The 16,685-nt window shown below is 42.4% G+C and overlaps 1 protein-coding gene across 1 annotated transcript in view; it reads left to right on the top strand.

Annotated features, from left to right (window-relative positions):
- The window catches only part of POLD1 (DNA polymerase delta 1, catalytic subunit), a 29,903-nt gene extending 13,727 nt beyond the window's left edge, over positions 1 to 16,176 (top strand). The window contains exons 11-27 of the mRNA XM_089531517.1: positions 182 to 322; positions 821 to 931; positions 1,166 to 1,357; positions 3,711 to 3,799; positions 4,033 to 4,149; positions 4,735 to 4,848; positions 5,710 to 5,857; positions 6,656 to 6,751; positions 7,300 to 7,437; positions 8,156 to 8,331; positions 8,676 to 8,828; positions 10,057 to 10,159; positions 11,207 to 11,339; positions 12,416 to 12,529; positions 13,677 to 13,729; positions 14,808 to 14,905; positions 15,793 to 16,176. Coding sequence (XP_089387643.1) covers positions 182 to 322; positions 821 to 931; positions 1,166 to 1,357; positions 3,711 to 3,799; positions 4,033 to 4,149; positions 4,735 to 4,848; positions 5,710 to 5,857; positions 6,656 to 6,751; positions 7,300 to 7,437; positions 8,156 to 8,331; positions 8,676 to 8,828; positions 10,057 to 10,159; positions 11,207 to 11,339; positions 12,416 to 12,529; positions 13,677 to 13,729; positions 14,808 to 14,905; positions 15,793 to 15,889 — 2,073 coding nt within the window. The 3' untranslated portion in view covers positions 15,890 to 16,176. The remainder of the gene's footprint in view (positions 1 to 181; positions 323 to 820; positions 932 to 1,165; positions 1,358 to 3,710; positions 3,800 to 4,032; positions 4,150 to 4,734; positions 4,849 to 5,709; positions 5,858 to 6,655; positions 6,752 to 7,299; positions 7,438 to 8,155; positions 8,332 to 8,675; positions 8,829 to 10,056; positions 10,160 to 11,206; positions 11,340 to 12,415; positions 12,530 to 13,676; positions 13,730 to 14,807; positions 14,906 to 15,792) is intronic.
- The last annotated feature ends 509 nt before the right edge of the window (positions 16,177 to 16,685 follow it).

Here is a 16,685-nt window from a genome sequence, read left to right as displayed (position 1 = left end):
AATAATTCAAATCATTTAATAAAAAACAAACCCTGCTTTTCAATAACATAGTGTGTATCTTTTTGTTACTTAAAATGTGTTTAACTCATTAATTGCCTGTCATAATCCTACATGTAACCCTCCCTGTACTCCCTGTACTCTTCTGCAACATGCCTCCCAATTCACTTTTCTGTGTTCTCAGGTCTCTACATTTCCCTTCCTTGGCCGAATTCCTGCACGCAAATCTGTTATCCGGGACTCTTCCTTCCAGTCCAAGCAGATGGGTCGGAGAGAGAATAAAGTCATTAACACAGAAGGCAGAGCCCAGTTTGATCTGCTTCAGGTAAGAAAAGCTGTTAGTTCTGTTTTGCAGGTGGCAAAATGGAGGTTGAGAGGCAGAACTGTGGAGCCCTGGTGGCACAGTGGTTAAATGCCTGTACTGCAGCCACTCACTCAAAACCATAAGGTTGTGAGTTCAATGCCAGCCAAGGGCTCAAGCTCGACTCAGGCTTGTATCCGTCCGAGGTTGCTAAAATGAGTACCCACATTGTTGGGTGCAATTAACTTACAGTTGTAAACCGCTTAGACACTGCTAGTTTGGTATGAAGTGGTATATAAATGAAGTTTGTTTGTCTTTTGGAACTTTCAATAGTGCCAGCCAGGATGGCCACTGGCAACACTAACTGGGGCGATTGAGGGAGTTGTAATCCCAAAAAGTAACTTTTCCAAGTTTTGCTGAGAGGTAGTAATAGCCAAGGTGCACACATCTTGAATAGATATAAGGCCAGCATTGTATCCATTAGACCTTGCTGGGCCTTAATTTGGCTTTCCTCCCCTCTAGGTTCTGCTGCGGGATTACAAATTGCGCTCCTACACTTTGAATGCTGTTAGCTATCACTTCCTCCAGGAGCAGAAAGAAGATGTACAGCATTCCATTATCACAGACCTGCAGGTAAGTTTGTATCCAGAACATGTAGCTGACAAGTTTTCCTGTCTAATTGTACAAACTTATCTGGTGAGTTTTCTCGGGCGGCCATTTGGTCTCCCTTCTGTTGACTAACTTGATAAGGAACATATGACCTTCTGAATGATAATGGACTTTAGCTCCCATCAACCAGCATGGTTATTTGCAATGGATGATGGGAATTGCAAAATTTGTATGTTTTTTCTTCTTGTCTCCTTGCAGAATGGTACGGATCAGTCACGTCGACGGCTGGCTGTATATTGTCTCAAGGATGCCTACCTGCCCCTGCGGCTCTTGGAGAAGCTCATGTGTGTCATTAACTACATGGAGATGGCAAGAGTCACTGGTGTCCCACTCAGCTACCTCTTGGCACGAGGGCAGCAAATCAAAGTTGTCTCTCAGCTCCTGCGGCAGGTGAGAGGCACCTGGATTTCTCCAACATGATCAGAATGGAGGGAAAGAAAAAGTTAAGAATAAACAAGTGTTCATGTATTTGAGCCTTGCTGAACCCAGTGCCCTATGAATGTATTGAACTACATCATCTCCATATACCATGACAATTTGCTATGGTGACTGAGGTGACAAGTGTTAAGGCTGGAATCCTAGATAGTGGAGGTTGTAGTCCAACCCATCTGCAGAGTGCCAGTGTGGTTAGAGTGAGTAAAGCATAATATTTAAATCATTAGAGGCTTTCATTAAAAAATATGCACATAGTCATCTTAGTGTGTAGTACATTTTATAATCTAACTTTCATTCATTTGCCTGGAAATGAAAGTTTTATAGTCTAACCTTAATTTTTCTGGAATTAAAAGACAATGAACACAGTAGAGCTTGCTTCTGAGTAAAGTATGTAGATTGTGTTGTAAATATAATTCCTTATCATACAAAATCCATTAGCTTTGGTTCCATTATTACCATTTTAAAGGTGGCTGTTCAATAACCTGCATTCAGGACATGAGGCAACCATCTGGAAAAAATATGGAGAAAGGGAATGACTTCCAGTTGGCAAGAGGATCAGGCAAAGCTGCATTTTATCACTCTTATCTATTTAACGTGTATGCTGAACATATATGTAAAGGATTAGACTCAGAGGAAGTGTGAAAATTGGAGAAAGGACATTAATAGTTTAAGATACACAGATGACACAATAGCAAAAACTTGGAACAATTAGCGAAGGGAGCAAGGGCAAAGGCAGGTTTACAGCTGAACATTAAGAAACCAAAAACAATGATCATAGATGATTTGCATAACTTGAAAGAAGACCATGAAGGCATTTGAAATAGTTTTTCCATACATTTGCTTAGTCATTAATCAGAATGGAGACTACAGTCAAGAAATTAGAAGACTAGGACATGGAACAGCTATGAAGGAACTAGACCAGTGTAAAGATATATCATTAAATACTAAATTAGGATTGTCTATGCCGTTGTATTTCCAATTTCTATATAAGGCTTTAGAAACCAGAGAGTGAAGAAAGCTGATAGGAAGAAAATCAACTTATTTGAAATGGGATTCTGGAGAAGAGTTCTATGGATACTTTGGACTACTAAAAAAACCCCAATAAATGGGTCCAAGAGCAAATCAAGGCAGATCTCCCTAAAAACCAAGGGAAATAAACTGAGATTGCCGTACTTCAGCCATATCATGAAAAGACATGACTCATTGAAAAAAACAATAATGTTTGGTAAGGTAGAAGGCAGTAGGAAAAGAGGAGGCTTGCATTTCAGATGGATAGACTCAATAAAGGAAGCCACAGCCCTGAGTCTGCAAGACCTGAGCAGGGCTATTGATAACAGGGTGACTTAGAGGTCTCTCATTCATGGGGTTTCACCTGACGGCAGTTCACAACAACAAAAACAATGATCTGATAATTTCATAATTGCACAGGCCCAACCCAAGTCAAAGCTCAGTATACAGTTCTCTTTTTATTACTTTACTATTATCCATATTTACATTGTTTCTGCTTCAGCCTTCCTCCAACGAGTTTATGGTGGCATATTTTAAGCTCTGAAACTACCCTTTGAGGTTGGCCTGATGTGCGATAGCTTCTTTGTAGCTGATTTGAACCTGGGTCTTTCCAGTTGCAAACTATGCTGGTTTTCTTTTACTTTGTTGCAGTTTGCCCTATAGGCCTTTAGGTCCCCAACAAGTCTATCTGCCTTTTCTCTTTTAAGGAAGAAGTGCTAGAATGTCATTGTACTGTCTTGCTAGCTTTAGTCACTTAACTGAAAGAACAGGAATATAATAAATGAATTGTTCTTTGCCACTGGCAACTAAATGTCTGGCCAATTATAAGGTTGAGAATAAAGTCAGACAGTTCTGGTGTTAGGCTGGCTGGCCTTGCCAGAAACACTTTCACAACATGTTTCAACTATCCAGCCTTTTCCAGTGGCAAAAAAGAACAGACCTGTCTTATTTGCTTATGTTACTCAGCAAAGTGCTTTGTATGTCAAAAATATATAAATCAGGGATGAGGAATAAATGGTTCTTCAGATATTGTAGGACTGATACTCCAGTGATTCCTCACCATTGTTTATGCTAGTTAGGGCTGATGGGGGTTACAGTTTAGGGCTGATGGGGGTTACAATCTAACTGGAGGGCTACATCTTCTCCACACCTGATACAAAAGAGCTAGTGTTAAGAAATCTGTGGATACTAGGCTTGGAGGTAGCACTATGTTGTTGGGACAGTCCCATGTGAGGATGATGTTATAAATTATAGAAAAGTGCCAGGAGATCCCAGACTGAAATCTTCCCTCTACCCAAAGGCCATGAAGCAAAACCTGGTGATGCCAGTGGTCAAGTCAGAAGGTGGAGAAGACTATGCTGGTGCGACTGTCATTGAGCCTCTGAAGGGGTAAGAACTGCAGAACTCAACCTGGGGAGTTAAGCTTTCCAGGGAAATGAAGGTGGAGGTTGCCCTGGTGGTTGACCAAATCTGTTGAGCGACTGGTGCCTGAAGGCATTGGGTTTCATCCCTGAAAAGAGAGACCAATACCAGGATTCTCTGGAGGGAAACCGGTGAAAGCTGGCCAAACTGAAAAGGCAAGGAGACAAGAGGAGTGCAACAAACCCATCATCTCTTTTCAGCTATTATGATGTGCCCATTGCAACCTTGGATTTCTCCTCACTGTACCCTTCCATCATGATGGCTCACAACCTGTGCTATACCACACTGTTGCAACAAGGTGCAGTGGAGCGCTATGGGTGAGTGAAGGAGGACCTAAAACAGTTGCCTTTTGAGGCTGGGACTGGGCTTCATGGAAAAATAAAAGAGAAGATGGCATTAGTGTGGTAGGAGCCAAGCAACTACACATTGCTCTACTCATCAGGGTGGAATTGAGAGATTTTTTCCTGATCTCATTGTTGTGTCAGGACCTGAGCAAGAAGGAAGACCAGGTTACTGGGATGCAAGCCCACCTCACTTTCCATCCTATTATTATTATTATTATTATTATTATTATTAACCTTTATTTATAAAGCGCTGTAAATTTACACAGCGCTGTACATACAATCTTTTTAATTAGACGGTTCCCTGCCCTCAGGCTTACAATCTAAAAAGACATGACATAAAAGGACATTGTCTCAGTCCCTGTTGCCCTCTCCGGGCAACTAAGATTTTATCCAAGTTGAAATGAGCAAGGGGTTTCATGGGAAGGGAGCAGGAGTAAGAATGAGAGCTATATCCAAATGAGGTATGTTTGTAGAAGAAGGTCTGTGGGATCAGGAAAAAGAAGTGATGTATAAAAGAGTGGGGCAGATTCCAAGTTAATTTGTCTTCTTTTCCCCCAGGCTTTCAGCAGACCAGTTCATTCGCACCCCAACTGGGGACCTTTTTGTGAAGGCATCTGTTCGCAAGGGGTTGTTGCCTGAGATTCTGGAGAACTTGCTGGCCGCCCGCAAAAGGTGAAAGGGATGGGTGCATCTGTAGTGCTTGAATAACTAGGAGGAAGGGAGTCAAGGTTGTCACTAAAGGGTGGAAAACCTGGTTTGCAGGTAGAAAGTTTCAGGCCTAAAAAGAGATGGGGATATGTAGCTCTTCATATATTATAGGACTGGAGCTCCAATCAGTCCTCATCACAGTATTGGCTAGGGATAATGGGAGCAGCAGTGCAGCATCTAGAGCACTACATGTTCTTCACCCTTAAATTCAAAGGAGCTGGGAACCAGGATTTTAAAAAACTGAGATTTGGATAGCTGCTGTCAGTCAGAACAGACAATAGCTGGGTAGAAGAGATGATAATCCAACTCCTATAATGGCATATTCATATACAGGTGCCAGAAGCTCTGTGTCTGTTGCAGAAAAGGTTTCTGGTTTTTGCTGACTGGAAGTACAATTTAGAGAAGAGAAATTTGAGTTTAAGAAAAGAGAGCTACCTAACATGCTTGGATTCAAAGAGTGGGTATTAAGAAAGCTGGGTATGAAAACTAGGACACCTGGGCTTTTGGAATGGTTGATAAAGGGGAGGGGGATGAATGGAGGGGGGCACTATCATCCAGAAAAAACAACTTTTCCAGGCTCTGTGTAAAAAGGACATGTAGTAATTAATTGAGCAGAAGGCTTAGAAACCGAGAGCCCTTTGCTACTAAGAGTTGGAAAGATTCACTTAAGGCTGTGGATCTGGAATTTCTAAAGTAACAAAGTGCCTTCTGCCAAATTAGGCTGGTAGGAGGGGCTACTATGGCATTGCTGGTGTCTATCTTCTATCTCCTTGTGTCCCATCTTTGGGACAAGGTATATCTTCCTATGTCCCATCTCTGGCTTAGGGCTAAAACAGAGCTGAAGCAAGAGACAGATCCATTCAAACGCCAGGTGCTGGATGGACGACAGCTGGCCCTCAAGGTCAGCGCCAACTCAGTTTATGGTTTCACTGGGGCCCAAGTGGGAAAACTGCCATGCCTGGAGATCTCTCAGGTAAGCCTGGTCTCTCTGAAGATTAGGGGATTTCCCAAATTATGATTTTCTTTTACAGTATGTTAATATCAACTTAATCCAGGAAGTTACTATTAAAGCACCCTTCTGTTTTGCCAGATGAGCCAATTACATATCATCAGCAAGTGATTCAGATGACTGTTAAGCACTCTTTCACCTGCTCTCCTAGAAGCTGATTTCAGTGAATTCCTATAGATGTTCTTGTGGTGATGCTTGGCCTTGCTGTCTGCTCATACCTTGCTATAATTTATTTGTGGAGTCCACACAAATCTACCAAAATTTAAGTCTCGTTGTTCTCAGTGAACCTCACTCCTGGGTAAATGTACATAGGTTTGCAGCCTAGATATCATTAAATGAACCATTGCTTTGAAGTTGGTTGATAGTAGGTTCAGGATAGAAAGAAATACTGCTAACACAGAATGTAATTTAACTTCATGGATTTTCCTAAAAGACTAGACAAAATAATAAAGGAAAGATCTGAAATAAACTGTGCATTGCAACACAGGAAGCTGTTCACTGGGATTAAGTTATGCTTTGCAGCCTGGGAATTGGTTGTACCAAGGCTTACACCTGAGTGGACTAGCAGAGACCAGGTGAAGAAATGTCCACATTTATAAGGATTGCATCTGTCCCTGTAATTTCTCCAAATTCATAAGAATTATGCTGGGGCAGGAATTCAGGTTAAGTTTAATGCACAAGTCAGTGGTAGTCTCCTTGAGCCCATTATTTTGTCCCCTTGTTAGAAAACATCCTACATATACATAATCCTCCTTTTTGCAGAGTGTAACAGGATTTGGGCGTCAGATGATAGAGAAGACAAAACAGTTGGTGGAATCCAAATATACTATTGCCAATGGCTACAGTGCTGATGCTAAGGTAAGAAGAATGAGCTCAGAGGTTGAGAAAATTACTTTTTGGGGACTAGAACTCCCAGAACCTCCTGGCCAGTGAATGTTCCAGATTGGTGACTCCGAGAATTGTTTTGAGTCGATTCCTTATATAATGGCAAGTAATACTAGCAGTGCATATGAGAGAAAATGGAAAATCTGTTTCTTTGATGGAGGAGGGTGTTAAAATTGAGTGGAACTAAACTTATCTTGTTTGAGTTGTGCACTTTGTTATTTTGTCCCACATAGTTTCTATGGCAGTATTATTATGTTTTCAGTGACCACAGGGTTGGGAACAGCACAGGGCTTAAGAGAATACCAGGAAGGAAACTACTTTTAGTGGCTGATGGGGTGATGAAGGTAGTGGAACAGAGTGGATGAAACAAGCTGTCCAGTGGATGAGACAGAGGCTGCAGGAGGAAGAGTGCGCAGCCCCACATGGCTTATGTTAGAGGCAGCTGGTATGGCTGTGCAGTGGCTGAGAAACAGGATGAGTAATAATTTACAAAGGTTGATCGTCATGTCCTTCCAACACAGGTAGTCTATGGGGACACAGACTCAGTCATGTGCCGCCTGGGTGTGCCATCAGTTGCCGAGGCCATGGAGATTGGAAGAGAAGCAGCAGCCTGGGTCTCCAGCCATTTTATTCCCCCAATCAAGCTAGAATTTGAGAAGGTGAGTGGAATGATGGATGCAGTATGGACTTGGTTTTATAAAGCCTGCCTTTGAAACAGATCTGAAGAATAGGTAAATGGTACAAGATTCTTAAAAGCACCACAACAGATATGCCAGCCCAGGGCCCAGATGACATGTTGAGCTGCAACTCCCATAATGCTGTTGTTGTGATTGTGACATTTTGGGGGTTTAATGACAACAGGAAGTGTTGTCATGTAAGATGCAGAAAAGCATGTGGAGACAGCATGTGGAGGTGATAAGAAAGAAGGAAGAATATGTAGAAAGATGAAGAGCACTTCTTGTAAGTCAGTAGATGCTGAAGGATGTTTGTCAACATTTACAGGAACCTGCCCTGTAACTCTATGAGAACCAAACTGCCATGATTTTTAATTGCATAATTGCCATTAAAGTGTATATTTTTTGTTTTATATGGGTAATTTTTTTTAAACTTGAAATTCAATTCCAGTAACTACTTAGAACGTAAGCAATTAGTGAGTGAAACGTTGAACATCCATGTGTTGTTTATTTAAAATCAAGCCTTACCCCCAAAGACTTTGTTGGGGGGAAAAATCTTCCCATGTTCCTCTAGTCAATGAAACAGAATCCAAATTTTAAAATCTTTTAATAAATCTTCTGGAACAGTTTCTGGCTTTAGTGATTAGTGCTAAAATATAATAACATGGTTCCTTGGTCTTTTATCAATCTATCCACCTCCCAGGTATATTTCCCTTACCTCCTGATCAATAAGAAGCGCTATGCTGGCCTGTACTTCTCCTCCAACCCTGATACGCATGACAAAATGGACTGTAAGGGTATTGAGACTGTGCGGCGAGACAACTGCCCCCTAGTGGCAAATCTAATCAACACTTGTCTGCAGAAATTGCTCATAGATAGGTCAGTGCATGTTTTCGATCAAGGCTCATTCCAAGTCAGGCCTGACCTTTAGCCTGACATGTGCCTCCAAGTAGTTGGAGTGTGCTGTGGGGAGGGGGGAGTGAGGGCACATACCTGAGTCAAGATTGAGCTTTAATTTCTATTCCTAGTAATAAATAAAACATGAGAAGCTGGCTTTTTAATGGACCAATTTTCTGTTATCTTGAAGTCCACCCATCTTCAGCCACACCCAGTTTTTCTATATCCTACTGGAGATCAGAATTTTGGCTTCACTGTAATTGATCCCATTTTCCTTTGGAAGAACAAAAAGACCCTCATGGTTGGCTATCCATGTCTTCTTGTAGGGACCCTGCAGGTGCTGTGGCCCATGCTAAGGAGGTGATCTCTGACCTGCTGTGCAACAGAGTTGACATCTCACAACTGGTGATCACCAAGGAACTAACACGCACAGCAGATGAGTATGCAGGGCGCCAGGCCCATGTAGAATTGGCTGAGCGGTGAGTCAGAAGAGGAAATGGATGCCTTCTCTCTCCTTTTCTTTTCAAGAGAGAGCAAAGACCAGAAGCTCATCACCTCAGCACATCCCATATTCATTCTGGGAGCATATTGACTGAACCTTTAGGAATGAGAAACCTGTGACTTCCAGATGTTGTTGTACTTCAGTTCCTACTAGGCCAAAGAGCCATGATGAGGGAGGAGGGTCATAGACATTGCAGTTCAACATCTGAAGGTTCACAGGGCTCTCATTTCTGGAACATATGATGCTACCTTATGATGAGTAAGGCCATTGCTTTCTTTACTGACGGATAGAATCTCTCCAAAGTTTCTAGCTCAAAGTGGGTCTTTCCCACTGCTTCCTGAATTCCGTATGACTGGGGATGCTAGGATTAAATAGTACACCAAGCATGTGTGTTCATCCACTGAGCAATTGCTCCTCTCTTGTTTTTTGATTGCAAAGGATCTTGTGTTTGATCAGAGCCTTTGCTTTGCCTCCTCTCCCTCTGCACAGTCACCCTGCCCTAAGTTTGACGTTGGGGCATGTCTGTCCTCAGGACAGTGGAAGGAGGTGTGTGGGTGGGGGGGATATCAATGAGGCATGACCAAAGGGAAGGGCAGAAATAACCGTGGCTGGCACAGCTGCAAGTGGAATCTCTTGTGACACCCACCCCTCTGTTGTGGGCTTCCTGTCTGGCTAAAGCTTTTTCATCTGCCTCAGACACACACCAATGTAACGGACCTGTTCCTTTCGCTTGGCTGCTTCACTACTTCTCGATAAACAAAGCTTTGAATGGTGAAAGTGTTTGTCTCTTCAGGGCTGAAGCTGACACCAATTGCATTTGGGTTTTATTCTCTTAATATTCCCTCCCTCGGCCCCAGTTATTTCTCAGAAGTTTCTGTTAAAGGAAAATATGTTAATAGTATCGCTATAATCACATGTTGGGTCATATGTTGGTCTTTCCATCTCCCACGTTTTAACCTCTTTAACTCTTGTGGCGGGATGAGTTGTTCAAAGTTACTGTTTTTAAACCTCTTGTTCTCCATGTTGCCTTTTCCCCACTCAAAGCTCATTTTAGCTCTGAAAATGTTCCTCAGCCCTTATCCTCAGCACCTTCCCTTGTTCAAGTGAGGCTTGAGGATTCTGCTCAATCCTTGAGGGTTTTGTATAGGTTGCATGCACTCAGCCATTCTGATCTTCATGATGTTTCTTATGACTTCTCCCCTTAGGATGCGTCGACGAGATCCTGGCAGTGCTCCCAACCTGGGGGACCGAGTTCCTTATGTCATTATCGGTGCTGCCAAAGGTGTTGCAGCTTACATGAAATCAGAAGTGAGTATGAGAAGAAGGTGGCACTGGGCAGTGGGGAACTTGCTGTGGAGGAGAAAGCGGCCAATGGCTACTAATCATGTTGACTGTGCATTACCACTGGCTTTGCTTCTGCATAACAGTGGCTAGGGAGTGTAAGACAGAAGATGCTGCTTTGCTCATGTTGTCCTGGTGGGCTCTTCCCAGGGCTACTGGAGCAACCAGGCTGATGGGGGAAGAGTGTGGCTGGTATGTACATTCAAGTGCACATTTGCTTCAGTAGAAATATATTTTTAATAAAATAACATAATATTTATTAAAATAATATACATTATTCGGCGATCACCTTTTGGCAGCAAAAAGCTTGTTGGAAGAAAACAGGTATTCACCATTGTGTTTTAGGAAACAAGTCATAATAGCAAATGATGTGTGTCTGGAAAGCAGTGTGCACGTTTTAGAGCATTCCTTCTGCAGTTCTCAGTGGGTTTACTTAATATCTAAATTGGTCCACATTGGGAGTTTAATTGGGTTCTTTAATGAGTGTGTTTGTGAGGAACCTGCTCTCATCTACTGCTTCCTCTTTCCTTCTTTCTCTCTCTTGAATTAATCAGTTGGGGAAGGAAGGAAAAGTCTAAGTTTAGGTGTGGAACTTATGGAATGAAGGTCTCCAAACTGTCTCTGTGGATAATCCTTCTCTAGTCTACTCCACTGTTCTGTGTCAGGTTGAAATGTTGTCACCCTTGTAGTGCTCCATGACTTATTTGCATTACAAGGCTAATTGCTGCTAACCAGAGCTGCTTATATTATTTCAAAGCTTGGGAAAGTTATTTTTTAGACAAGCATGCTGGCTGGAAGATTTTCGGAGTTGTTCAAAAAGTTAACTTTCCCAAGCTGTGTTACTGCCAGTGTGTATGTGCACATATCCCCTTTAGGCTATCAGGGTGAAAATTATGAGGTAACAACTCCTGAGAAGGAGAGGAGCATTGTGTTGTAAGATGCAGTCATCATGCAGCCTCTGTTCCCTGAGCAATGCTTCCTTCCTGTTTATGTCTTCTTCTCTTATTTTTTCAGGATCCCATCTATGTGCTGGAGAATAACCTGCCCATTGACACCCAGTATTACTTGGAGCAGCAGCTTGCTAAGCCCCTCCTGCGCATATTTGAACCCATCTTGGGGGAGGGCAAGGCACAGAATATTCTGCTGAGTGAGTGAGAGCTCTGACCTCTAAGAGAGAACAAAGTTGGAACAGATCTTGGGTTTCATATTTGGGAAGTGGGCCCTTGGAGTAGAGAGAATCACACTCAGAAGAGTTTAGAGGAGGATTCCCCCCCCCCCCCCCCAGATTCCATAATCAACCCCTGGGTCTGTGCTTAGAATAAACAGTGAAGGCTAGACTTCATGCCAGGATGGCCAGGATGTGCTTCTGCACCCAATGGAAAGAATATAACTTGTCCATCTTACTGGCACCTTGACTATTAGCCTCAAAAGGAGATTTGATGCAGAAATGGATAGATCTGAATCTAATGCTAGATTTCAAGCTAGTTTGCTATCATCTGACAAGGATTTCTGTATCACAGTTATTTTGAAATAGTTTCTCAATTCTAAATGTTGAAACAAAGTGTAAAGTAATTAAGAGTAGATTTTTGTTGGAAGAACAATGAGCTCAGTTCAGTTCTAGAACTGAGAATAAATTGCTAGTGGCAGAATTCCTCAATTCTAAATGTATATCTGTGCACAAGGCTCCAGTTTGTGAATTTTGAGACAGACAAAAAACAAACAAAAACAAAGTGGATCCTGCATGTTTAAAGTCTACACACTCTTGGTCTACTGTGTATTAAGGTGTCTCCTGCCTTAGTGAAGCAAGGGAATCAAACCTCTTATGGCTCCATTACAAATTTGTGCTACTAACAGTAAATGATATTTTCAGTTTTGACCTGTCTTCATGATGAAGAGGTGGGAAGAAAAGTGGGGGCTATTTTTGGAGGAGCTCCCACCCTAAAATAATCTCTTTTTGGTAGAGTTCTCTCAGAAAGTACTCTGCTCACCTTTCATTTGAGCCATAGGACAGAGGGCAGTCCCCTAGCTCAAATTTATTTGTAGGCACAAATGGCTTATTCTGTGGGGATGCTTCTAGAAAAATTTGGCTACTGACAGTTTTTAATCACAGTAAAAAATGTACATCAGAAATAAGAGGCACTTGTGTAATGATGTCCCCACAATTTTCCTAATGTTTATATGGAATCTGGAGTGTGCTTGACTCTTTCTTTCCTTCCCGTGCAGAAGGGGAACACACCCGCTGCAAAACGGTGTTGACAGCCAAGGTTGGGGGACTCATGGCTTTTGCTACCAAACGAAGCACCTGTATCGGTTGCCGGGCTGTGCTCAACCACCACGGTAAGAGTCTATCTGTTCTTTACCAAAATAAGTTTCTACCCCTCCCCCATCACATGCCTCTAACCAGCAGTAAATTTTGCAAGATCTTATTGCCGGAACTTGCCACAGAGCGGAGTGTGTGTGTTTGTGTGTGTGTGTTACAGCTCTATCGCTGTACTTTTATGATTGGCAGGGAAATCTTGCATTAGATTAGTACATGCACAGCATGGCCTTTGCTGACCTCTTGAGTTTTCCTTTTATTTCAAATTTTGCAGGTGGGAGAAGAAGAGTTATCTATAAATTGCAGCCTAAAGATTAAAATTTCTGGGTTCTCCTGAGAGGTAGTAGCACCAACAGTCTAGAAAAGGGAAGCACTCAGTCCTGAATTTTTATTTTTTTGGAAGGGGGAGTATAAGTGAGCAATATTCCTCTGTATGTTTGTTGCCAGGGAATGTGAGATGCAGGGTGCAGTTGCATACAGGTTCACCTTTTACTTCTCATGTAGGCAACTGGTTGGCCCCTGAATGAACAGAATAGTGGACTAAATGGCCCTTTGATCTGACTGAACACAGCTATTTTTGGTTTCTAGAAGTGCTGGGAACACAAAAACCTGGCTTTGTTATGTGGATTTACTGGAAATTTCCTGAAAATTGAATTTCACAATGTAGACTTTCTTGAGTGCAGAAGTGAAATTGTGGTGAATTTGCTGCCTATAGTCCTATCATGCTGCAAGTCATACCACAAAATGCCAAAAAGAAGGCACACAGAAGGAAAAAGATGGGAGAATGAATGACTTCAGGTGTCTTAAACAAGTGAGCCAATCCACCATTCAGCAGATTTGTTTGACACTGACTAAAACTTCCTTCTTAGCCTCATAGCTTGAAAGAGTTACTACTTTAGATGATGACCTCCAGAATTCGCCAGACTGGTGAGGGTTCCTGAGAATTGTAGTTCAAAAAAGTAACTTTTCCAAGCTATGTAGGCAGAGATCCAGATCATGACAAATATCCATTGGCTAGATCTTCTCCAAGGAAATGTAAGTAAGTACCTCTTCTTCAGACCATTTTGGTTGTGGTTTTCCTTGAAAAGGCATATGTGGAAAAAAGGGTCCCACAATGGAAATATAAAGTGAGCAGGAATGCTTTCTCACTTTCTGCTTCTCCACTAGGTGCTGTATGCAAATTCTGCTTGGACCGTCAGTCTGAGCTCTATCAAAAAGAGGTAAGTAGATCTGTGGCAACATTAGTGGAACCATAAGAGCTAGCTGCATTCAGGAAAAAGAAGATGCATTGGATTGATTCAATTTTGGAGCAATAACTTGGTAAATTCCTGACTTAACAGGGAGAGAAAGTAGAAAACGCAATTGAAAAGCTGTAGTTAAAAATGAAGTTTGCTGGACTAGCGGAGAGGCCAGGAGACTAACAGAGCATAGTAAAGTCTATGGCTGCAGTCTTGCTTTAACATTATTTCATTAACTGCCTTTAGAACAAAGGTGTGGAAAGCACAGCTGGCAGGTTACATGTAGCTCCCAAAGGTTCTTTCCAGGGTCCAATTTTTTAAAAAGATGGACCAAAGATTGCTGCCAAATTCCCTCTTGGAGATTTGGAGGGAAATTTACCATGCTTCTCCTTCCAGGCTAGTTTAGTATCAGAGAGGGGATTCTTTCTAACATGAAGCAACCTGGAGATGGACTTCCAGTTCACTTCTTGTAAACAAGGTTTTGCCTGGGCCTAAAATGATGACATTGCCCTCCATGTGCCCCATAAAGGGCATTTGGTGGCAAAAAGATCCGTTATTTTGTAGAGGGTGTACCCCTCTGAAGTCTCATGGGCAGGGCACTGTGTTCCCCTAACTAATCACAGTTGCCCAGCCTTCCCTTATAATATGACTTTGATCCAATTCTGTAGTCTTTGCCCTATACATTAATGCCTATAAGGTTCTTAATAAATATGTTTCATACAGTTTGAAAATTGTATTGTTTTATTTTGTTTTATTTTTATATCATAATTTTCCTTCAATGAGCTCAGGGCAGCATACATAGTGCCCCTCCTCCTTACTTTATTCTCACAACCACCTTGTGAGGCAGGACAGCCTGAGTTGCAGCAACTGATCTCAGGCCATCTAGTGAGTTTCATAGCTGAGTGAAAGTTGAACTTGCATTTCACATGTCTTGGCCTGACAGCCTTAGCCCATTACAGTACAGTGACTATCAAGTGCATTGTAAAGGGTAAAGTGCAATATAAAGTCTGAGTCACTTTTAATTTAGTCTATCCCTCCCTGTTTTCCTCCCCCTCCATAGGTGACCTATCTGAGCTCTTTAGAGGAGAAGTTTTCACGCTTGTGGACCCAGTGCCAGCGCTGCCAAGGGAGCTTGCATGAAGATGTTCTGTGTACCAGGTGAGGGCTAGCTGTCTACCACACCTTCACATGGCAGCCCAGGTTTTTGCCCGTTCCCATGGGATATTGGGCTAAAATATGGCCCCAGGTGTTGACAGCTGCTTATCGGGCTCGTTAGAGAGAACAGGTGGCTCCCACGGGGCGGGAGTGGGGTGGGGGTACTCTTGAAGATCTTTATTGCCTTTGTAAATATAGTGGCTGTCAGAAGATGGGGAGTGGAGAGGCAGACTGCTCCAGTGCACAAGTTATCAGCTGGTTGACTGGGTTCTCCAGCAGAGGAATGGGGCATTTATGTGGGTAAAGTACAAAATAGTGGGGAGGCAGTCAAGCCCTTTGTTTACCTGGGTGGCAGAGTTACATTGTAGAATATTGAAATGGTGAAGTGAATATCCAACCATAGCAGGAGGCTACCCTTTTTTTGAGTGCTTTCTTAGATTAAAAACTCTTTGCCAATAGACAGCATACTCAAAGAAAAAGATGTCTCCACTTTATCTCTTTGGTACTAATCCTCTTGCAGGAATTGTTTGAAAGCAAAAATATTCTAACATCAGAATTCCTTCCCTTCTCCTCCAGGCTAGAATGTGGTAATGTTGCTTTCTGGTCTACAGCTCTCAGAATCCCATGCTTGCTGGGGGATATAGTCCAAAATATGTAACATTTGCAGATTCTGGGCTCAGGCCCTTCTCTTCTCTTACTCTCCTGTATAAGTGTACTAAGGGAGAAACAAAGTGGCTAATGTGAACCAACACTTCCTGCAGGGCAACTCTAGTCTATTCCTGTGGACTTCACCATTGATAGCTCTTCTGCCAGTCCCTTTTAGGATGCTGTGTATTCTGCTTTCCCAATCATGTCCCACCCCTAGACTCACTTTTCCTCTTCTCTTTCAGCCGTGACTGCCCCATCTTCTACATGCGGAAAAAAGTACAGAAGGACCTTGATGACCAAGAAGTGTTGATCTCACGCTTTGGCCCTCCCACATGGTGATGCTTCCTTGACCTTTTTTCCTTCTTCGTAAGAGTAAAACCCACTGTCGCCTGCCCACTTTTAAGGAGGCAGTAGTGAAGGCATATCAAGCATGGTAAGCCAGAGAGAACATTGTCCCCATGCGGTTATGAGAATGCCTTCCATTGCCATGATTAAGGGGGAGGGAACAAAAGGACTCTGCATATTGCAGGAAAAATATCAAACTTGACCTTGAAAGCTCTTTTGTAGGGGCCTGTGTTTTTGTAATGTGAATTTTTACAAATAAATACTTTTCATTTTGTTTCCTATATGTGAGTGGCTTGTGTGGAATCACATGAGTATTTACTGTCAGGGACTGTCAGGCTGGAGAGGCACACCTGGCATTGAGCAACCTATTTAACAGCTCAAGTAATTGCTCTTTTCTTTTTCATCTCAATGGGTTGTTTTCAATTATATAAGCTGCCAGCACTGACCTAAATGGCCAAGTATTATGTTAAAGGCTTTGGTTTTATTTTTTACTTTATTCCAAGAAAAGTTGTGGTATCAGTATCCATTCAACAAATGGCGTTATGTGTATGATGGAAAGCAGGTGAGTGAATATATGACTGTGATATGCAGGTCTGTTGTTTTATAGGATGGATAAAACACTCTATGCATGGTGTGCAGTTCAAAATAAGCGCACCCAAGATGGTGCCTAGCAGGTTTAGGACAGGATGTCAGAGCTCCTTGAGTTTGCAAACTGAGAGGGAGAGAGTGAAGACATGTATGAATTGCCAGTGGAACAAAGTATTTAGATTAACAAAGAGGGCTGAGCATA

This window comes from Sceloporus occidentalis, unplaced genomic scaffold (assembly GCF_023333645.1).
Source record: "Sceloporus occidentalis isolate IW3139 unplaced genomic scaffold, rSceOcc1.0.p SCAF_7, whole genome shotgun sequence".
Taxonomy (NCBI): Eukaryota; Metazoa; Chordata; class Lepidosauria; order Squamata; family Phrynosomatidae; genus Sceloporus; species Sceloporus occidentalis.
This window is presented reverse-complemented; position numbering and strand designations above follow the sequence as displayed.